The following is a 23796-nucleotide window of genomic DNA, read 5'->3' as shown; positions in this document are numbered from 1 at the left end:
AGGACAGGCTTGATGTTAATTAATTTGAGATGATCTCCATTTAGAAAAAATTGTTTACATTTATTTTCTTTCACAATGCAACCACAGTATTGTTGAGAAAATACTGTAAAATTAAATATTTTTCCTGCATAACTGACTTTTGATTTTCTTTTATCAATATGTATTTACTTGTTGTATAAATGTTTTTATTATGGCTTTTGTCAGTTTGGTTGGATAATATAAGTGTAACATCTATCGTGATGACTATGTGCACTGCATTACAGTACAGTAACATTCATTCAGAACCAAGGGTGATTTGAAATGTGTATCTTGCATTGTTTACTGTTGAATTAACTGACTGTTAAAAATATTTAATTTAAAGATCATCCTGTTGTGTTTTGGTGATTACAATAAATGTTCTCAATAATGTTAATGTTACAATAATCTTGTGTTTTGAAACAATGACTTTGAGGGGAAAAATGTGTATAACTGTAATGAAAACATGAGATCAGGTTTTGAAAGAATAACTATCTGTGTTACAAGTGTGATCAATTTGGAGTTTTATACTAAGAGTTTTGAAAAATTACTACTTACGTGTGAAAATAGTACTAAAGCAAAAAAACAACAAAAAAAAAACAACAACTGTAATAATGTCCTTAAAATGGCCAAGGCTGGTCGAAGGGTGTGGCCAAATGTTGGGAAAACATCCGTGTTCTCAAACATTCTAACATTTCGTAGACAGAACAGGTATGTAATCCAACAATGTGCACTGTACTATAACACTGTATACTTACTGTAATGCTTCATATCACAGAAGTCCACTTGCATTTTACAGTATACAGTAAATATACTTTATACAGATACATATTGTAACACAAACACACACACAAATGGAACTATGGAATTATGTTATGATAGAAAAGCCAAAACAATTTAAAAAATTTAATATTTTAGTATGTTCAAAGTAAATCCCTTTTGGCCTACAACTTCCAGAAATGTATTCTTGACATTTTCTCAACCGATTTCTTGAGGAATCCACCTGAGATGTTTTCTAAACTGTATTAAAGGAGTTCCCACCTACGCTGGACACTTATTGGCTGCTTTTCAGAATATTTTGCTCCAAAATTTTTGTAAATAAAATGTTAGTTTTCTAATGAACGAAATGAATACATTGGCTCAATTATATTTTTGTCTATGACGCCGATTTCAAACATTTAATCATACACCTTCAGATCAAAAGCTTTTTAATTTCATGAGAAACTTTTCAGTTGAGCGTCTCCATACTTTTGACCGGTAGTGTGTGTGTGTGTGTGTGTGTGTGTGTGTATATATTATATATATATATATATATATATATATATATATATATATATATATATATATATATATATATATATATATATATATATTTGCACAGTGTCATATTTTTGGAGATCTCTTGAAAATCATTAAATCTTAAAAATCATTATCAAAACCGTAGCCATAGTTTACATCAGGAATCATACTGATAGAGTACACTGTTAAATTGGCTAAGCATTTTGACGATCTTGTTTGTGAACAATGACAGAAGGACTGGTCATTCTGATGGCACTGATATGTTCATTTGCATAAATACTTCTGAGAGATGAACTAAAGATTTTGAGCAAGTTACAGGCTTTTGCAGGTAATGTTGTTGTTACACGTTGTTACACGTTGTGTGGTGCTGTTTGTACGAATTGTTTAGAGAAATGCACATACTGGTTTGCGAATATTAACGATGATCCGAGAAACGCACCGAAGTGACTGAGAAAAACTGTAAAAATAAATAAATAAATAAATAAGGTAGCACAGATGGTATGGTCAGATGCATTGCTTATATCTCTGTGTCCTTTAATCTTCCCTTGTTGTGTGTGCACTCTTTCATGGCAGGCCCAGGCTTCAGTCTTACAGCCTGAAGGGAGGAATAAACAAGCACCTCTGGGAGAGTGGGAGACAGCTCAGAAAGGGAGGGGTGAGCTGCAGAATAACAGAATAAAGATGCGGAGAAGAGTCCGAGAGGAGCTCAGCTTTGGATCGAAACCTGAGCTTGGTGCTAAGGTTTGCTATCTCTGAGTAGAAGAAATGGAGAGTAAGTGAAATATGTTTTGTTTTGTTTTTTTGTTTGGAGAATGTTTTACAGAGTCAGGCATTTTGTATATGCATGACACACTAGCCGTACAAACAGCTCATACTGTATATGCATACACGTACACATTTCCTGAGGGGACAGGGACAAAAAACAACTATTGGGATAAGTTGGTTGGTTTGTTGGAATGTACGTACAAGTTTAGACTAAATATCAGACTCGAACTCCTGAGAGACAGCAGCCAAAGTGACTGTTATACTCACTTTTCTTTTTATATACACCGTCTATTTATAACTTTTCTAATCATAAGTATATACGGTGGCCAGACGTTCTCTAAGAATAAGTATATATGAGTTCAACTCATTGTGTTTCATGTTCTATAGTAAGTAAATCCAGAGGTTGCATCATATGAGAACATTCTGCTGCTGGAAATGCTTTTTGAAGTGCCAAACATTAGTAAATGCATCATTTATCAAAATAAATAAATAAATAAACAAATTAAAATCGCATTTGAAAGAAATATCTTATGAATACATGAATACATTTGTTTTTCTCAGAGTTCTCAGTTGTCAAAGTCAATAGAGAAAATCTTGTTCGCCCACTTTATCCAGCCATCATGGGGGATGGACTAGACGGTAAGTTGATGCATTTGTAATGCTATGCAAGATTGATTTGGAGAACTGAGCATCCTTGTCCTTCCCTTGATTTCAAATCAATGCTGCACCATAACCTTAGAACCATTCCCCAGCCTTGGTATACCTCTTAACAAGTCGGGTTTAATTCACACGATACTCAGCTGTTTTGTTGTTGTCTGCTTTGAGTGAAAATGTAAATTATGTAAAAAAAAGATCCTACACACTTCCTTGTGAACAATGCGTATGTGCAAACAAAGGGAGGCGGGAAACAAACAAGTTATCTTCAATAGCCCAAAGATAAATTTCAAGACAGTGCCTTTTCCAGAACCTGCACAGATTGATTAATTATCTCTTAGATCTTTGAGGTGAAAGGAGCTGATAATGATCAGGAAACAAAAACATTTTTGAGTAATAACATTGCTTGTTGTAGGCTGTGATGTGTCATTGATATTATGTGAGAACTGAATGCTTTCCGTGGAACCCCCATGTTCCCTCAGTATGCGCCAAGCTTTTCCCCCCTTTTTAAAACTCCTCTGGTGTCACGTCACATTACAGCCCTTGAATTTGATAAGTTATCTCCCTAGCTATCACATTTCCTGTAGAATGTTTTATCGTATCAGTTTATTCCAGGTTTAGCATTTTTCTTTGCCAGAATAGGTGAGAAGCGTACACCCATATCAGCGATTTAATCCTCCTGATTTGGTGTCTTTATGAAAATGAACGGAGTATAATTTACTTGACTGTATATTGCCTTGGTTAGGGTTATCAAAGTGATTCATGAAAGAAAAAATTATATCATTTAAGTCGATTTGTATCTTGATTTAGGTTTTAGTGATTTGTACCAGAAGTTAAATGGATAATGAGTCAAACACAAAAACAGAGTCTCGTCTCAGACCATAATTTGTGTTCGATAATAGTGATGCGAAATGGAAAGAAAAGAAAAAAAGCTAGTAAAAGTACTCATGTAATTTTCTTTTTTGCTTGGTTCATTTTTTATGAACTTGCTTGCTTGCAAGACATTGGTGCCTTGTGTTTGCTTTTAATTGCCAAGCGATTAAGAAAACTGAGAGCCACATTGTCCTGGCTTTGCAAACTTGAAACAAATGAAATATAGTTTGTAAATTAGGTTTTAGATTAAGAGTATTATTTCAGATTGGATCTCTGATGATAAATAATATATATCGCATAAGAAATTATATATTTATATGAATAATAAAATAAATATTTATAAAAATATATGTTTCTAATACACATTCCTTAAATATTTTATTGACACGAGCTGTCGTACTTTAATATGTATGTTTTCTCTCTCGGCTAGTACAGAATGTCCCCACCAGCCCCCAAAACCCCAGGATCCTGACAGATGAGCCCTTAACTCCGGTGTGTGTGGTATGGAGCCACTGAGACTAGAGGCCAGCTGCTATTTTATCCAACGATTTTCCTTTTTTCCTTCTTCTTCTTTCCAATAGTCACTGTTTTTGTACACGCAGCGTGCGGGATCCTAACTGCCTCTTTGGTAGCCCTCCATCGCCAGCCAATGCGATCCTAAATGCAGCGGGACGAGTGGTCCAGCGAACAACACAAAGTGTGTAAGGTGAATTTGCTTAAAGTGCGGTAGCGTCTACGCAAATGCAAGTGGCAGGCAACACCAAGGATGTTTTGAATGGAAAATCGGGCATTGTGGTAAGAGTTTGCTGCCTCTGACCCTGGCTGCTAGCAGACAAGCAAGTGTGAAATCTGTATGAAAGGTAAGCAGCTGATAACATTACCCAACAAAGGCAATATCATCTTCCCCCCTCCACATTTTTTCTTTCCACCATTCTCATCTGTCTCCGCCGATCTTTTTTTTTTTTTTACTGCTCTTTTCCTCTGTATTCGCTCTTCAGTTTCGCTTTGCCATTCTTACTTATTTTCCATTTTAATTGAACCGCACTCTAGCAACAAATAACAAATGGAAATTGGCGTTCGGTAAACACTGTCGTAGGAAGGACCGGTGTTTTACTGGCAGCGTGCTTTTCTTTTTTTTTTCTTCTTTTTTTCGTTTTGTTCTCCTGCTCAGGATGGACTGCACTGGCATCGCACAGCTGTCCTTTCATTTTCAAAGCTTGTTTGATTTTTCTAACCGTCGTTCCCCCTCCCGAGTCTCATCTCACACTGTGATCACATCCAGCTCTGCGTCCTAATGTTTACTGAGCAATTAGGAGCAAATTCACTTGTGCCTGTGGGGTCTGTTGCCATAGTTACAATAGGGTTTTCAAGGTCTATCATCTGGTCCTCAGTGTCCACCAATCAGCTGCGAGCGCTGAAGCTCTCAACGTAAAGTAAAGATGCACATCTTTCACCAACACAGTAGTAAGGAATTGAAACAGATCCACGAGTATTACAAAGTACTCTGAAGTGGCAAGTAGGCGACTGCGTCCAGTCATGGCGGATCTTGGAAATCACGGTGGAGGAGACACCCAGCAGGAGAGGCAGGTGAGAGCATCGTCCATTTTGAGACTTAGCTAAGACTACTCCATGAAACAAGACTGAGACTGAGCTAACAAGATTAGCATTAAGCGCCAAACACTATAATTGGGCACGGGATGATGAATTTGGTTATGGACACACGGACGGTGACCGTGCGAAAGAATGGACGCAAAACAAAATGAAGCTTGGCTGTACTTCAAAACAATTTGGGTCAAAGGCTTCTTAGATCGATTCGTTTTTTGGAAACCGCGATCAAAGAGCTCCAGCAGGGCTCCTGTTCAGTTCTGATACATTTTTCCCCCCCTTGTAATTTGTGAAAAATGAGGACCGGTTGAGGAAATTTAATTTGATCAGTCAGAGTACATCTATGTCTTCGTCTTTTGTGTGCAGAGCTCTGTGTGTATATAAAATTGGCCTAGATTAATCATAGCACTCTAAATCTCATTACATGGAACATCTGAGAAAATGGCATCTTCAAACACCTCTTTGGATGGGAAAGGGGGAGGTGGGGCTTTAAATTCAGGCCTTCATCAGATCAAAGGCCTCAGATCGGGGATGAATTTTTGTTTTTCGCCGGATATGTTTGGAATCGAGCATGCTCAGAAAATAAGCGCCATGGTGAGGCGTAAGCAGCCAAAACTCCGCATTCACGCCGCCCTCCTATCGAGCGGCCCAGGAGCCTGTCAATACGGTGATATGATTTCAGTACGAAAAGAGGACCTCCCTTCAATAACAGTCTTAAAAGGGGGCTAGAGTTGAAAGCAGAAGAAAGAAAGGGACGATGGAGGGAAGAGGCGGATCGCCAGCTGAATCCAGCCAATATTAAAGATGGCGGCTGGGCATGCCGCAGACTGCGTAGCACTGGACCCAATCTGTGGAAAGACAATTGGAATAGTCTTGGCTTCAGTGTAGGTACCACACACAGCGCTGACCCCACACGAACATGGTAGGTGCACCATTTGTGTAATATTTCACCACCACGTGTAATACCTGCTGTTACTTCTTCTCGCTCTGAAATATATTTCTTGCTCTCTCTATTTTTTTTTTACCTTTCTTCTCTTTTATTTATGGCTTAAATTTTTGTGTCAACATGTAGCCTCGCGTCTGTTACGACCCTCTTTCTTTCATTTTCTTTCTTTTTTTTTTTTAATGCTAGCACATCAATTGTTTTGACTGCTTTAAGCAGGCTACCATCTCAAACTGGAAATAAGGACAATCTTTTGTGTTTTTTTCCTCTCTGTGCTCTCTGTGCTCTCTGCGTGTTGTTCAATTTAACAATATAAATCTTTCATCTGTTTATCTGTTGCTAGATATATGTCTGTGTCCTCCAAACTAGCAAAATGGGGGAGAAAAATGCTTTTTTTTGTGCTTTTCTTTATGCATATGGTAACATTAATCACTGGTTTCAGTATTAAGTAAACTCCAGGCGGCAAATCATTTAATCCTCTGTGCCTAATCCACTTGGTGGATTGTTAGCCACGATATATTCAGCAATGACAAAAGATATCAGCAGGACTCCAAAATACACTTTGACAGGCTTTCGGTACCTCTTCTCCCAAGACTCTCGAACACTTAAAAGAGCAGCTTATCAATACACCAAAGACACCCTCTCTTTATGATGTCCCAATCACTGAAAATAGCTCCACTATTATTCAACAGACTGGGCTTTTCTCTCAGCTTCAAAGAGCTCTGAAAACTATAAAACTATCATCATATATATTTTTTCTCTTCTTGTTTGTCTTATTCATTTCTGTGTCTCATAAATCTATGTATTTTCTTTAATTATTAAAAGTGTTAGTTGTTTTGTTTCTGATATATATTATACTGTTAATGGGGCATTTAATCGACTTTGACTTGTTTGAGGGTTTGACAATTTTTTCATACGTATCAAAAGAACTGCGCTCAGTTTTAACATCTAAATGGGCTTTTGTCAACTGATCATGCCCCTCGAAAGATAAGCCCGCTTTAAGCACAGACTACAAGGAGGCCTAAATCTGGACTGGCAGCTGTAACAAAAAACCAACATAGAAGGATTCTGAGAGAAGAGAATGTGTTTTCCTGTCAAGGGGAATTTTATCATGACATCAGAATGAATTCCTTAGTAGTTTTTAGTTCAGTGATATTAATTATTTATACTGAAAAGAACAGGAAAACAAAACTAAAAGGCATCATGTCTATATTATATTATATTATATTATATTATATTATATTATATTATATTATATTATAATGCATCCAAACTTGCAATGTGTCGCAAATGAATAAAAGTATAAGAGAAAGAAAGAAAGTAAGAAGGAAACTTGTACCACCTGACCTGTGCAACTAACTAAATGCCTATACAAATAAATATAAAACCAGTAGTGTTTCCCAATAATGTTTTTAGTTGGTCATGTTTACTGTTAATTATTATTATTATTTTTGATGTTATTCTTCTTATTATTGTTGTTGCTATTATTATTATTATTATTATTGTTGTTGTTGTTATTATATTTGTTTTGTTGTTGTAATAGTTATTTATTGTTGTTGTTTTTGTTGTTATTATTATTAATATTGATGTTTTGTTGTTGTAGTAGTTATTATTGTTGTTGTTTTGTTGTTATTGTAGTGTTTCCCAAATGTTTTAGTTGGTCATGTTGATAAACTGTTTTTTTAAAACATTATTATTATTATTATTATTATTATTATTATTATTATTGTGACAGCACTTGTTGCTTTAAAAAGAACTGACTGAATCAACCCAGCAAATGGCAAACTGTCTCTATGATTAGAGACCAAAGGAACACCTGCAGACCCCAGTGCTTTTCTTCAGAGTCTCATTCATCCAACATGGCTGTCATCACCTTTTTATTGAACATGTGAGGCGCATATTAGTCTGTCACAGCTCCTGAAATGGTTTAAGACCTAGTCAACACGCACCAAACTCACTGACATGCTGATGAGAGATGGAAATGTGCTTTGTCTCATGTATTTTTTTTTTTTTTTACAGTTGACATTCTTTTATGCAACTTCATCTAGTCTTACAGTGTCAGTGTGGCAATGACGCTGTCGCAAGTGAATACATTTGCAGTAACTAATTAAGTTAATTAAAGCGGATGGAAAATAGTCATAATTAATGGTCAAAATGCATAATCAGGTAATGTGAAGCTGAAAAACAGGTTTAGACAGGATGTAATGTAGTATATCCTTACTAATATAACATAAAGACAATTAGGGAGATAGCTCTATACAGAATGTATGTTGATCATTCTGACGTGACATCAGAGTGGCATGAAGTAATGCTAAGCAATCTAAAGCTGCATTCGACTAAAGGTTGTAACTCCTAATTTCTGCCCTCCGATTAGGAAAAAACAAAGAAAACGCTCCATTAACTCAGAATTCCTACTCAGGATGGTTTCCTCAACCCTGAGATCAGCAAGTGACCTCAAATCAACATGGCTGGTCACAGCATCACCAGTAAACAAAGTAGCACTTCTTACCTTTAAATGAGTTCTACTGTATATACAAGTAATTTCTGTAGATCAGAGAACATACATATTCGCTATACAGTTCACTGTTCTGAGGAGGAAAATATACATCACTCATAACAGCTAGTTTGTTGGTAACAAAAGACAAACATGAAGGGGTCCATGTTTTTTTTTTTTTTTTTAAATCTGACTTTACAGCTTGTCTTCACTGAGTTTCAAAACAACATAAAACAACGAGTTCCCATTTTCCGATGTAAGCTGAACGCGGCATGCAGTAAGTTCTGTCTTCCAAATAGCTTCTCCTATCCCATTTACATTTTACATTTACAGCATTTACAGAGGTAACATCTCACTACAGTAGTTAAATAAATACAAATAATTAAAAAGATAGTTAAGGAACTAATTGCATGCTTATATAGTATGTGATACATGATATCGCTTACATTACTATTACTATCACTATAACTATTATATGTTGTCACACCCAAACACAGGTGATCTCAGGTGAGGAAATGCTTACCTAAAAACATATTTAGGACATTCCATTGTGGTAATTAGGTTTTATTGAGATTTGGATTCTGGGCATAGCAATGTTAACATTTAATATATAACTGCATGTTAACAAAAATGCTAGAGATTCAGTTGATATCTGAAAATATGACTGGGATTTAAAAGTAATTTCTAATACTGTTTTTTTTTTTTGGAAAAAATTGTTGTGTTGTCTGTGTGTTTTTCTTACTATAATAACCTCCCAACAGAGTTTTAAGACGATGTAAGGTGGTATTGTTAGTCCAGGTCCTTGTATACCAGTACCAGTATTTATTGATAGAGACTTCAAAGCACTTCTGTAAATCGCTCTGGATAAGGATGTCTGCCAAATGCCGTAAATGTAAATGTAAATGTACTGTTATTAACCTTTGGTCTTCATCCCAAAGCTGTAAAAATCTGATAATTTTGGTGAATCAGCAACCCTAACTTTTATCCGAGGATCGTACATATGACAGAACTTTTCAGAATCACGGAAATGAGACACATTCAGTTATGGGAATAATCAACAGTGCTAGTTAATGTGTATCCTTAAAAGTCTAAAGATAAATAAATAATAATTTCACTCTCTTTAAATCACTTGATTTTCTTCATATCCTGAAATGACTTATTTACATTTGTTCTAGTACTGGTACAAAGTCAAGTACAAAGTTAGTTTCTCAGAAACCTTTACCAGAAATGCACTTTTGTTTTTATTTTCAGTTTTGATTCCTACTTGTGCAAGCATAACACATCACAAGTATATATAAATAATGTGATAAAGGTTATTGTAATGTGTTTAATCGCACTGTAATCGAGCAGATGACATCATAGGTAACTGAATTTATTGGCCTGCTGTCATGCCCCGGGTCACGTACCACTGCATTCCTGTTTTATGGAGCAGCCTGTCTTTGGAAAATCGCTCCTGCTGATAAAGACGTACCAAAGTGCTATAGCTGACTCATCGGACAAAACCTTTGGCATTATGTGTAATGAATTACATGTGTGGAGTGTTTATTGTTAACCCCTTACTGTCTCATTACAAACCCTTATACAGGATGTCTGAAAAGTCAGTAACCAATGAGAGTAATGCTACATATACTTTTGTATTCATCCTCTACATGTTCACCCTTACACTTATGCATTTTCTCAGCTGATGTATGTATTTAAGTTTTTGGGGGATTTTGCTCAACATATTCCCATTCCTGACTTTTCAGACACCCTGTAAATTTATGAACAATCTTTGACCTCAGCCAGGTACTATACAAAAGACATGGTTCTTCTTCTTCTCTTCATATTATTATTATCATTATCATTATTATTATTATTATTATTACTAGCTTTTCAGGCAGATTATTGGTTGTATGTGAGAAATTAATGTAGTTAAAAAAATGATAAGAATTACTTTCAATTTGAGTAAATATGCATATAGATTTCTATATTTCTATACATATTTAAGGGCTATTTTAATATTTCAGTTGTTGTCATAGCATTTATATCATTTGTTGTAAAATATGTAATTTAATATTTGAGATATACTGTATTATTTCCTGAGCCGTCAATATGAGTGAACCAGAATGAATGAACAGGTACTTATACTGAAATTGCACCTGCCACATCATTTGTCTAGATGTTGCAAGGCCACTCAACAGGTATCTGATTGGCAACTACAGCTGCCAGTCGTGATCTCTGTCAAATCTGCTGATAAATAGTTTCTGTAGATTGGAAGAACAAAGCAAGAACAGTGTTAAATGCAACCATGTGGCTATCCTTGGGATATTCTTAAGCCAAATGACTTTCAAAGGGCATAATTCTTGCTAAGCTCCTGCCCAAAACAGTGCTTTGTAAGAGCTCCAGTGTTAAAGATTAATTTGGGTTTTGAACAATTACCAAATACTTCTCCAATCTGTGCGATCTTGCCAAACCACCGACTTTGTTCCAAATGCCTCCATTTTCTCTTTTCCCTCTTGATTGTTTCCAAGTGGTTGGTCAGAGTCCTTGCCCTGAGTTAGTATGCACTCGTGGCCATGTGTTGGCTCGCACTGGGGGGCCCAGTGATCAAAGCCAGGCCTCAGGAAGGGCAAGGATAGGGTTGAGTTTGCAGCTGCTGATGCCATCTGATTTGAATGCTGGCCGAGTGGACCTTATGCTATTCAGTGGGCCAAATATGGAAGGCCTGATACTCTGTGGAGGGTTTGCAAACCTGTCACTATCACAAGATGTGTCCTGTGTTTTGTTTTGTACATGTTACATACTAGAATATAGCTTGGCATATATGGTGCTGCTCATGACAGAACAGTATCATTATGGAATACACACATCAGGAAGTAATGCTGCATATAGAAAAACAAAATAAACAAAATTTTGCGCATATGATTTTATGATTTCGCGTATAGGCAAGTACCCTAGAAATGTAGAAATGAGTATTTGGTGAAATATGGTGAGCATAAAGCTAATGTAGACATATGTCAAATGCATGGACATAGTACACACTGACACAATGATAAAATGGGAACGGTAAAAAAGCTATACAAAGTAAAATCAACCGTACTGGAGTGTCTCCAGATACTCCAATTTTCTATGATTTTTGAGAAACCTATGTATAAGGGATGTGCATTCATTTTTTCAGCTGTACTTAAATGCTCTAGATTTATGCCTTCTGTGCTCTCTCTCTCTCTCTCTCTCTCTCTCTCTCTCTCTCTCTCTCTCTATATATATATATATATATATATATATATATATATATATATATATATATATTATATGTGGGTGTGTGTGTGTGAGTGTGTGAAAACTATGGATTATTACTCTTGAGTGTTCGAGCAAATTCACTGGTCCTGGATGTGCCAAACACTTTTGTGAAACTTTACTACAGCATGCAGCAGGATAGTATGTATGACTCACATCTTTAATTCATTTCTCAACACTTCTACCTCCAGCATGAAGTAAAACAAACATGTATTAGCTTTAGAATTTGCTTTTGAAACCACCATATTAACACAAGCTCAAAAATACACTCAAAAAGACAAATATTGTTATTTATTCCACAGCACAGCTAAATTCCTGAATCTGATTGGTCAGAAGGAGTACATTATTTTTGTATAACAGCACGGCTCTAACGTGAACGGTTTCTATTAATGGACTCGTTCTAATATGATACTGTGTCTATAGTAACAGCTCATACACAGGGACGTGTATGGCAGATGCTCCACATTATCTAAAACTAATAATAAATGGATTTTAAAAAGTACTGTTGTTTAAAGTAAAATGTATAATTATTGATGTGGAGATTTAAAAAAAATTTTTTTTATTAGAAGACATTTAATTAACATTTATGGAAGGAGGTTCAGGTGTCAGGGCTTTATAACAATGACAGTGCTTTGTAAAGTTTCCCAGCATGGGAAAGTCTTCAGGTCAGAGAAGTTTACTGGTTTCTGGTTCCTCTGTAAAATGATAAACTGTGTTTTTTTTTTTTTTTTTTAATTTGTTTTTAGAGAGAGAGAGAGAGGCTGGTGAGGGAATGATTGTTTATCAGTTCGTACAGGATTTCGCAGGGTTTTTTGTGATTGTTGCGGCCAAAATTGCTGGATTTTACTGAGACTTTTTTTTTTTTTAATGTGCGATGCAATTTGTGAAGTTTCGTGTGCATTTTTTTTGCTGAAAACTACTTGAGTTGGTGACATTGCAATTGAAATTGGTCTTTCGCAGTGATGTTTGTTGATAATTTAGACCTTTTAGCTGTACTCATGTTTGACGCACATGAATCGAAGACGGCTTCGGCTGAATGCGTGTTGTGATGACGTCACATGATTATTCACGTGATCATTTTGAAAAATTACAAGCTATTCCAAATATTGTGGTGTTTGCTTGATTTTGTGTTCATTTCTGTGTTAATTACGAAATCCTGGAGGGACTGGTTTATCACAACTATAACGTAAGCGAGAGCAAGAACTACCTTGTCTCTCGGACGTTCCAACCTTAACTATAAACTGTTAAAATGCGCAACTTTTCGTTAATGTCATTAATAATTTAAACATTGTAATCATTGGCAAATTGTAGTGGTATGAGTGGAATAACACATTCCAGACCGTACGGTTATACAAAAATAATCCACTTTGGAATTATGTGACGCATTATGATGCAAAACGTTGCATTATAATCACACGTTCTGTTGTGTGATATTCCTTACAAAATAAAATGCTCAGAGTCACTGCATTCCCCTGACCTCCTGACTACAAACTGTACAAACTAAATCATAAACAATGCTTCTACAAACTGACTTCACATAACTGACTTTAAACTAAAACACTCTCATTTTAGTGAGTTATCCTTATTCTCACTGATAAATACCCCCCTTTAGGGGGGCCTTTGCAGTAAAGCAAACCCTCTGTTGCCAGGTTGTATATAGATGCTTTAACCGTTCTCCCATAAGAACAAACTCAGGACCACTTTAAGGGTGCTAGAACCTATTTTCCGAACAATATTTAACAAAATTACAAAAACATGTGCAAACGTGCTATTTAAGTACTGTAAGACTGTAAAATCCCCATGAGTGCACTTTATATCAGAATCCTACAGCTTCCTAGAGCTTGTCGATACACAGTATATTAATATGATAGAAAGTGTTTACCACAAAAATATGTTTGGAATAGAGAATATAACATATATATGTATTTACAATGCGTGTGCGGTTATAATGACTATTCTTAATGTATTTCACATGATCTGTTACTTTCCAGACATCAAAACACTCATTCATATCTCTGTTTCAGGTACGAATGGATACAATAAACTACCAGGAATGGCACAATTCTCTGTGGATAGTAAACTTTCTAACTGGGAGAATGCAGAAGATGCCATCTTTACTGTCACTTGATCTCATTACTGGACTAGAAATGGTTTCTTTTGCCAGTGAATTTACATTCGGGGGAAGCCTGCCAATGCAAGACAGAAGCATCAACTTCCCCCAGGTGAGGTATTTTACATTCAATTTTATAGATGCAAGCTTTTAAATATCACTAGATTGCGTGAATTATGTTGTTTGAACACTACCCCAACCCTCACGTTTAGATACAGCTCTTTCAGTCACTCTTTCTACAGCTACTGTATCTAGTAATAGTTTGTTTCTAGAATTTGTGTCACTTTTATAGTAACAACTCACACATTCTTTAACCAAGACAATTGTTGGTATGGGGAAGCTTTCTGTTTATTTCCAGAAGGAGTTTCAGTGTGCTATTATCAGCGCTTTGTAACAGTCAGTAACTTTTCCGCTATGGTAGAGACTTCAGGACGGAGATTTTTGTGCTTTCCTGTTTCTCTGTAACATAACAAGCTGTTTTTTTTTTTCTTAACTTCAAGAGGGCAAAATAAAGATGTTGGTGAGAGAAGGACTGTTTATAGCTGCTCTAACATAACTGATAACAGGAACTAACTTATCTCACAGACACTTCACAACCTTAAACGTAACTATAAGTGGTTAAAAATTGCATTCATTGTTCGTTAACAAATTAAGAATTGAACTGTTGGTAAATCACGATGGTTTATAATCTCTATATATGTGAAAACTATGGATTATTACTCTTGAAGCTTTGTTGAAAGTAACTGGTCCTGATTGGTCCACTGGACACTTTTGTGAAACAGAATAAGAGGACAGAAAGCCCAACTTGGGCATGACATTATAGGAAAATAATAGGAAAATAATCTACTACAGGGTAGTAACAGTAACTCCACTTTGTGTTAGGCCTCATCACATCACCCCGTAGTGGATTATTTTCCTAAAACAGTATGCCCTGTTGTGGTAAAATCTTTGGAGCTGTCGATATTGTTGTTGTGTCTTTATCTGTAGGCCAGAGAAAGTAAAAGTTTTATGCCACAAGATGCTGCCACTTAGCTAGCTCACCAATGCCACCGCTGTAAATTTTGAATGCATATATATCTTCTAAATGTGAATTTTGGGATTGTTTTGGAGCTCACTATCTTATAGATAACCTTAAGGCTAACGTAATCGTACTAAAAGCCACAAAACTTCTATTTTGATTTCATGGGGACATTAAGGCCAGGTTTCCCAACTTGGGGTTTGTGTTCCCCTAGAGGATTGTGCTGGAATTGCAGGGGGTTCATAAGATCAATAGAAAATTAAGATATTTCACAAACTGAGAAGTACCAAGCTTTAACTGCCAGGTTTCGCCCTTTATTACAAAAAAAAATCTCTTAATTTTAGCCTTGTTAAAGTCTCAAAGGTTACTTAAGGCAAATAATTTAGGCTGAAGGGTTTCTTCTGAAAAAAACATTTGGGAATCTTTGGTTTAACTCTTCTACACATAGTGTTCAAACTTGTCAATTTAAAGTTGTTGTTTTTTTTTTTTTTTTTAGGAAAATAAGAGAATTAAATCACTTCCAAATCACTTGACTGAAATGTTAAATTTAACATTTAAATCTCAGGACTCCACTGAACCTTTTTTAAAAGCTTTTTTTTTTATTATTATTGAAGTTTTTAACATCTTAACTGTATCAATTTTGTGCATGTCTAGAGTATTGCTGTATTTTCTTTACAGATAATATTTTGGCCATAAACTTTAGGATTATAGTTTTGAATTGAACTAAACCAAAGTTTTAAACTAAACTTTAATAGTTTTGACTTAAATGTTCACAATTTCTGTTTATAAATACATTGGATTTTTTTTTTAAAATTTAATTTAATGTGTAATGTTTTAGCATTTCTTTTTTTTTAAACTCATGGTATTTCTACACTTGGACAGTTCTTTCTTTCTTTAGTTATTAAATTTGTGACATTTAAAAAATGTCAAACTTCATATATCATGCAATTTCAAGTAATAATAATAATAATAATAATAATAATAATAATAATAATAATAATAACGAAAGAATCTGGATATATTTTTTCATAAATTTATGTATGAAAGGGTTAAAGTGTTTAGAAATTTCTAAGGTTGTTTGTACCGTGAAAGCTGTTAGCAAGCGTATGGCTTCCTTGTAGTAAATAACTTTCTGATCAATGAGATATGATTTTGAATGTGGCTGTTTCAGCTAAAATGGCTGTAAGGTCGATGTAGTGGACTTGGGTGATATCTAATACCAGGAAAACTGAGACTAACAGTTGAGAAATGCTCCAGTTGCAGACTGCAGTTTTCAGATGAGCTAATCTGTTAAAGTCATAAAGCGAAAGAACGATATTCTGCATTCCCCATGTCTTTGATCTTTTCACTATAAGGGCACGAGATTGCTTGCTTGATTATATCCAGGTGTTGAGTAATACCTTATGCAGGTTCAGAGCACACAGAAGAGAGAAGCCCTCATTCTCAAAGATCACTAAATGTTTCAAAGCACCTGAAATACTTCTAGGCTCATGGTGAACTTTGACATACATCATTGAAGACCTTAAATTACTAACTTGCAAATATGTACAAAATAAGCAAAGACCTGTTTTAGGTGTGAGCTGAAGATAATCTTTTTATTCTCTGCTCACCCATAGCTATCCTTTTTGTATATATGGGAATAACAGATTAACAACAAATCATCTTTTATGGCAAATTACATGTTTGTGCACAGGTATCGTGTTTGTTGTTGTTTTAAGGTCTAAAACCAGGAAAACCCATTAAAAGACATGCAGGCGGCCTAGGCTATGATACATAGTATTAACTAATATAACAGCACTCCTAGTTCTACTTCTTTTTTTTTTTACACTGTAGATATCCAACTGCTGGTATTAAACTTTACACATTACATCTTGAACATTAACCATTTCAATGAGTAAAAGATTAATACAACAGGTGGCACAGTGGGTCATACTGTCACCTCCTCACAGCTCCAGGCTCCCCGGTTTGATCCTGAACTCAGGTTTAATTTTGCACAGAGTTTCTACATGGGTTTTTTATGTGTTCACCGGTTTCCTCCAACCTAAATTGTTTTGCTAAATTGGCCCTACGTGCAAATGAGTTTGCGCGTGGTGCATCCTTTCACGAGTTGGTCCCCATTTCCTGTTATTTATATTCACAGCATTTGGCAGACTTATTTAGACTTATGTTTATCTCATTAAGCAGCTGAGGGTTTGGGGCCTTGCTCAAAAGCCCAGCAGTGGCAGTGCTGCGATTTGATCTCAAAAGCTCCCAATCAGTAGACCAACGTCGAGCTACCAATGACTTACATGACCCTGATGTTGGGTGAGGAGGCCTGAGGTGCAGTCGGTGTTCCAGTTCATCCCAAAGGTGTTCAGTGGAGTTGGGGTCAGGGCTCTCGAGTTCTTCCACTCCAACCTTCTGAAACCAAGTCTTCATGGAGCTCGCTTTGTGTACAGGGGCATCGTCATGCTGGAACAGCTTTGGGCTTCTTAGCATATAAAGACATCCTATATACAATACAATCATATGCAATACAGTTGCCTTACAAAAGGCAAGTCCGGCATACTGTATGGGTGTACAGGGCAGTCAGCCGTCCACAAACCTTTGGTCTTATAGTATATAATATAGGCTACTTACGCTAAAGTCACAGACAGTTCTCACTTCCACTCTCAGATTCTGTCACACTGCTACATAGGTTTCATGTGAAAGGTGCATAGTGTACCTTTAAAGCTTTGTATACAGTTATATACTGTATACCTTAAACCTTTTTTTCCCAGGGTGCACTGTATAAACATTTACATGTGCAAGATACAAATTAAAGGCACAAAAGGTACAGGTTTATGTATGTATGTATGTATGTATTTATTTATTTATTTTAGACTGTATGTGAGCAATGGAACGTTTTTATTAGGATGAGAATACATTTGTGAATATTTAAGTGTGTTTAAAGGATGGGTTTAAACACACTCAAATATCTCTCTCTCTCTCTCACACACACACACACTTTCCTTCTTATTCCTTTTTTTCTCTCTCCAGGCAGCAGTGTGATTTGTGAACGCGCGCGGCGCTACACATCACTCGCTCTTATACACACACGCACACACACACACACACGGATTGAGGCACAGGAGTGAGAGCCTGCTATGGAAAGGTGGAGAACGCACTGTTTCCTTTGTTATTTTTAAAGTCCGACGCTCGCACCTATGACACGTTTCGCATGTAGCCGCACATCGCTGCGCGGTTCCCGATGCGCTCCAACACGCAAAGTGGCTTCGCACAGGTACAGATACAGAGCACTTTTTCTTCTTCTTCTTCTTCTCTTTCCTTCCTTCCTCCCTCCCTCCCTCCCTCCCTGGCTCAGGAGCTCGGGGTTTTGCGCTAGCGAGAGATGAAATGTGCTGTGCTTGAATTGTATTCGAGGTTTTAATCGAGGCGTATCTTTATTTTTTTTATTCTGGTCGACGCGCACAGGGAACGTGAACGCAAACGCGTTCATGCGTTTTTTTAAGACGCGCCGGATTAAATGTTGAAATCAATGTTTTAAAGTTGCACACACTTAGTCGCTCGACTGCGGAAGGGCCTGTGTGTGTGTGTGTGTGTGTGTGTGTGTGTGTGTGGAGTTTGTTTCTCCTCTTCCCCTCCCCCATCAATTACTGTGCTTGTGGAGACTCCGAGGCCAAAGACATGAATGCAGTGAATGTGGGTCTTACTTCAAAGCGCTTGGGAGCTGGGAGGGGAGCGCAGGGAGTGCTGTAATGTCGTCGGGGAACAGAGCAACAAAGTATCGGGAGTCTTTTAAGGAAATAAAATAATTATAGTAATAACCCTCCTACCACCGGACGCACTGTGTCCGTCTGTATCCCACTCGCTCTGGAGCCGTGTTTTCATATTAACGCGTCCGCGTTCACGTCACTTTACACGCGAAACAAGAATCCAAAAGAGAATCATACCAAGTTAACGAGCTAGCTACCTAACCGTGTTAGCCGGTTAGCCACATTAGCAGCCTCGGCTAAGAGCTCGAATGCTTGTAGTAGTTTGAGAGATAGCAAGCTGGACTGCTTTTTCCCTTTCCCCTTTTCTTTCTTTTAAAAAAATTAAAATATATATAAAAAATAATAATAATAATAAACCCGCGTTGCCCAAGCTATAACCAACAGAACCGTTGAAATAACTCCTGAGATGAAGCTAGCTTGTTTTGTTTGTTGCTAATTTAGCTAGCAGTCTGGCTAGTTTCGCACCTGAAATTCAAACACGTATTGTTTGGACAGTTATAATACTATAATCTAACCGTCCACCTTATATTTCTATATGAATACTGTACAACAGATATAAAAATATAATAATAATAACACGCCATTTTTTTGGGATTCTGGTGCTCTGTGTGTAAGGCTAGTTCATTTGAAGCTTTTTTTTTTTTTGGTCCCAGGAAGTTTTATTCACTGCCTTGATATGATCAGATCTTCTCAGTTTGCAGGTAGTGCTGCAGTAGTTTTGAAAAGTGGTAGAGCTTGAAAGGAAAGGAAAGTGTACCTAGTAGTTGCATATCAGATAGAGCTCTTTGAACCCAAGCTTCAGAGATCAGATACGGATCTAACCATCGTGAGGTGTCTGAAGACTGGTTTAAAACTTCAAATAGTTTCTTTTTTTTGTTGTTTTACAAAGCAAGGAGCAACTTCAGGATGATCACAATTGGAGAAGTTTATGACAAGGAACTTAAGGAGTGTCAGTGTGTGTGATTTCTCTGTATCTAATCTTCCCCAAGTGTAACAGTTTTGATATAAGAACACCACTTCTTTGAGGTGTGAACCTACATAACTTCATCTGTAATCTAGACTATCGCTCACACATTGTTGTGTTCTGATCGGTCTGGATGTTGCCACGTTGCACAAAAAAGGTAATCCCTGTTTACAGGCTGCTGGAGACAAGAAACCGGGTTCAAGGTGAATATATCCAGATGATAAACGATTAATCTTGCACGCAATTGTTCGAAAGGCTTGTGTGTTTCAGTATGGCTCCCGACGTCTGTTGGTTTTGTTTAAATGGTTTTGTTATATGTTTCCTGATAACCGTCTCCGTCTTATCTCTTAACGTTTATTACACATGGCACATTGAATGCTTGATTTAAGATACCACGTTGCACACGTTATAAATAATGTCATACCATGGCTTGTCATTTTTCAAGACAATTTTAACAGCTTTCTGTAAGTGGTTCAGGGGTTATTTTTACTACTGATTTTTAAAAAAAAAAAAATCTTTCTTCTGTTTTCACTTGTTTTTTTTGTTTTAGGAGGAATTATTTCACAGTGGCATTAGAGGAAGTCTGGATCTGATCGTTCCGGAGCGTGGGCTGAGCTGGGAACGGGTGGTGCGTGGACGTAGTAAGGATGAGTGTGAAAGAGAAGGCTTACCTGGCGGACATTGGGGGCAGCTTCACTGAGGATGCGCCCCGTCCCCCGGTCCCGGGTGAGGAGGGTGAGCTGGTGTCTGGTGATGTGCGCCCGTACAGCTTGGGCTTCTACTCCATCAAGAGCGAGAGCCTCAGGTGTGAGGCCTCCATAGCCACGCCGAGACGACCCGACCTGGACCTGGGCTATGAGCCCGAGGGCAGCGCATCACCCACACCACCCTATCTGAAATGGGCAGAGTCGCTGCATTCACTGCTGGACGACCAGGATGGAATCCACTTGTTTCGCACCTTCCTCAAGCAGGAGGACTGCGCCGACGTGCTGGATTTCTGGTTCGCCTGCAGCGGCTTCCGTAAGCAGGACAACGGTGAGGGGAGCGAGGAGAAGAAGCTGAAGCTGGCCAAGGCCATCTACAAGAAGTACATCCTGGACAGCAACGGGATTGTGTCGCGCCAGATCAAGCCGGCCACCAAGAGCTTCATCAAGGACTGTGTAATGAAGCTGCACATCGATCCCGCCATGTTCGACCAGGCCCAGACGGAGATTCAGGCCGTGATGGAAGAGAACACGTACCCTTTGTTCCTCAAATCTGACATTTATTTGGAATACACCAGGACAGGTGGTGAGAGCCCCAAGCTGTACAGCGATCAGAGCTCGGTATCGGGGAACGGCAAGGTGCTACCCGGATACTTACCGACGCTGAACGAGGATGAAGAGTGGAGGTGCGAGCAAGAGACAGAGGAAAACAGCGAGAGTGACCCGACTCCCAGCAAGCGGCTCACCCAGAAGCTTCTCTTGGAGACAGCGCCTCAACGGGCAACTAACGGCAAGAGATACCAGGACAGCCGTGAGTACAGGTAAGCACAGAAGGCTTTCAGTCCTCCAGATCGTTTTCAAGTTGTGTCCATTTAAAAAATTTATTATTATTTTTTTTTTAAATACTGGCTTCTCATTTATCTGCATATCTTGCCTCCGCAATCACAGCACGTTTAGTACACAGATGATAGTCGTGATCGTAGATTCAAGGGCGCACCGGTTTTGTGTAAGCTTTAAAGGCCTACCAATTAGTAGCTTTATCAGTTATTTGATATAACGCTGGAACCAGCGGTGAGAGTTTTTATGCAGTTCCTCAGTTGAGTGGCGAAGCGTCTGAAGAAATGATACTGCCTCGACTTAATACAACCAGACACAGGTAAGCACTGCTTTGAGACCCTTCTTTCTCTTTCTCCCCTTCTGCCTTATCCCCAGTGAAAACACTGCCTGAGGAAGCACATGAAACGAGAGGTGGAGTTTAGCACAGCCCTCCTGAGGAGATGTGAGGAATGCGCGTTCGCATGGGTAGAAAACTAAAGCCTTCTTTTTTTTTTTTTTTTTTTTTTTAATCCACTGTAACGGCAAGTGGATATCACTTGGGGCCGAATGGCTTGGTTCTGTGCTGACGTGGAATTGGTGTGTTTTTCAGGATAAGGGAAAAAGTAGCGATGAATTACGCGGATCAGTGAAAGCGTCTGTTGTGTGTAGTGTTTGTGCGGTCACGCTACATTTCGATCGGAATATTGTGTTTATACATGCTAATATAAGCAGTAAAAGACGATGGATTAAGCATGGCAGAAATGTACAAGTAAAACCGATCTCCTCCAGAACCCGAATGGTTCTGCTGCGTTGAGCAGTTGTCTGAGGAACGCATGCTCAGCGGTTTCCAAGTGTTCCGTGTCAACCTGTCAGAACTGAAGATGGCGCCAGGATCGTTTCTCTTCATGCTCCGAGCTGTTGGCCGTCCAGTGGGCTACCTGTGAGCCAGGGCATCCATGCAGTGACTGGGTTGCATTGATTGCGCTGCTGCCTGCTGTGAGCGGATGCAGATGCAGATGGGCGCTCTTTGTGTTCTCTCTGCCCAGGTGTCTTATGAATGGCAGCCTGTTATTCCAGAATAAAGGTTTCCTGTAGAATAGCTTGACGTGTATTCCCTTTTGGCAGTGCAAGCCAGGTTTAACGCTGGAGGAGAAAAGGAAAATGTGTCAAGGAGTGAAGTTAAAGCATGTTAAGCTTTTCCAATGCTTGTGTGTGTGTATCTCCTTCCCAACATTCTTCAACAGACTTACCATATATATAGCGCCATATATATATATATATATATATATATATATATATATATATATATATATATATATATATATATATATATATATATATATATATATATATATATATATATACACACACACTACATATGCGTGTAGAAAAAAAAAAAATCTGCGTATAACAGAGTACGTCCATTTCTCTTTGTGTTTACTTTTCCCATATTTTATATCCGTTCTGAAAACAGCCCAGTTGGTCTCGTAACGATTAAGAGTCTGAACAATTAGTTTTTAGCGTGATGTGATGCATAGCTACAGAGACTGCCAGTTTAAGCTAGCATGCAGAATTTGCATCAAATCGTCTGGCGCATCACTATGGAATTAAATTTTGCGTCAAAAGTATTATAACTCTTCAAGAAACGAAGAGAAATATACAATGAGAGAATAAAAACACTCTGAAACTGAACACTGGACTCGCTGTAAAAAAAAAAATTGAACATGGTCTTCAAATAATCAGCAGTCTTTAACAGTGTTTTGTCAGCCTTCCAGGATTTTGCAATCGCAGAAATTAACACAAAATCGAACAAACTCTGCAATATTCGCTTGCAAGTTTTCAAAATTACCGCAGATTCTGGCGAAGATGCATCATGTGATGCATCGCTACGTGCGTTCAGCCAAAGCCCGCTTCGATTCACGTGCGTCGAACATGAGTGCAGCTAAAAGGTTTCATTTACCAACAAACATCACCGCGAAAGACCGTGCAATTGCAATTTCGGCAATTCAAGTAGTTTTCCAGGCAAAAGCAATATTTTTTTTTAAGAAATCCGCCACAATATCTAGCATTTCTGGCTGTAATGATCACAAAAACAATTCCGTGAAATCCTGTACAGACTGATTTCTAAGCTTCATTTGATGGAATCAGGGTTAATGAACGCACTGCCAGACTTTTCGTTTATGTTCGCCATTCTGGCACAAACCTCTCGTGTGGGCGGAGCTTAACAGCGATTTACTCTCATTGGCTAGTGAGCTACCTCACAGACTTGTCTGTCCATGTGAGCGACATGAGATCTGCAGCAGAAAGTTGTGCGAGAGCTGTGCAGAGGAGTACAAAGCCTTTTCTACTCATGATTAAAAAAGGAGCAGGAGTTGAACTTATTTAGAGCATAACGTGGGAGGCAGGCTTGAGGCGTAAAAAAAAATTAATAATTCAAACACCAAACCCACCTACATAACTGTAGGACTAATCTTTCACTAATGCACTCAATCACTATAAAAAGTT

General features: G+C 37.8%; 1 protein-coding gene across 4 annotated transcripts in view; it reads left to right on the top strand.

Moving 5' to 3' along the window:
* The first annotated feature begins 18108 nt into the window (after nucleotides 1-18108).
* axin1 (axin 1) overlaps nucleotides 18109-23796 on the top strand; it is a 32438-nt gene continuing 26750 nt past the window's right edge. Inside the window, exons 1-2 of one of the 4 annotated variants that reach the window (XM_017454843.3) lie at nucleotides 18109-18314; nucleotides 20322-21296. In XM_017454843.3, coding sequence (XP_017310332.2) covers nucleotides 20419-21296 — 878 coding nt within the window. In that variant the 5' untranslated portion in view covers nucleotides 18109-18314; nucleotides 20322-20418. Of the gene's footprint in view, nucleotides 18315-18621; nucleotides 19975-20321; nucleotides 21297-23796 lie in introns of those variants that run through there. The other 3 variants (XM_017454841.3, XM_017454842.3, XM_053675324.1) reach the window with 3 other exon arrangements.

This window comes from Ictalurus punctatus, chromosome 24, assembly GCF_001660625.3.
Source record: "Ictalurus punctatus breed USDA103 chromosome 24, Coco_2.0, whole genome shotgun sequence".
Classification (NCBI taxonomy): Eukaryota; Metazoa; Chordata; class Actinopteri; order Siluriformes; family Ictaluridae; genus Ictalurus; species Ictalurus punctatus.
This window is presented reverse-complemented; position numbering and strand designations above follow the sequence as displayed.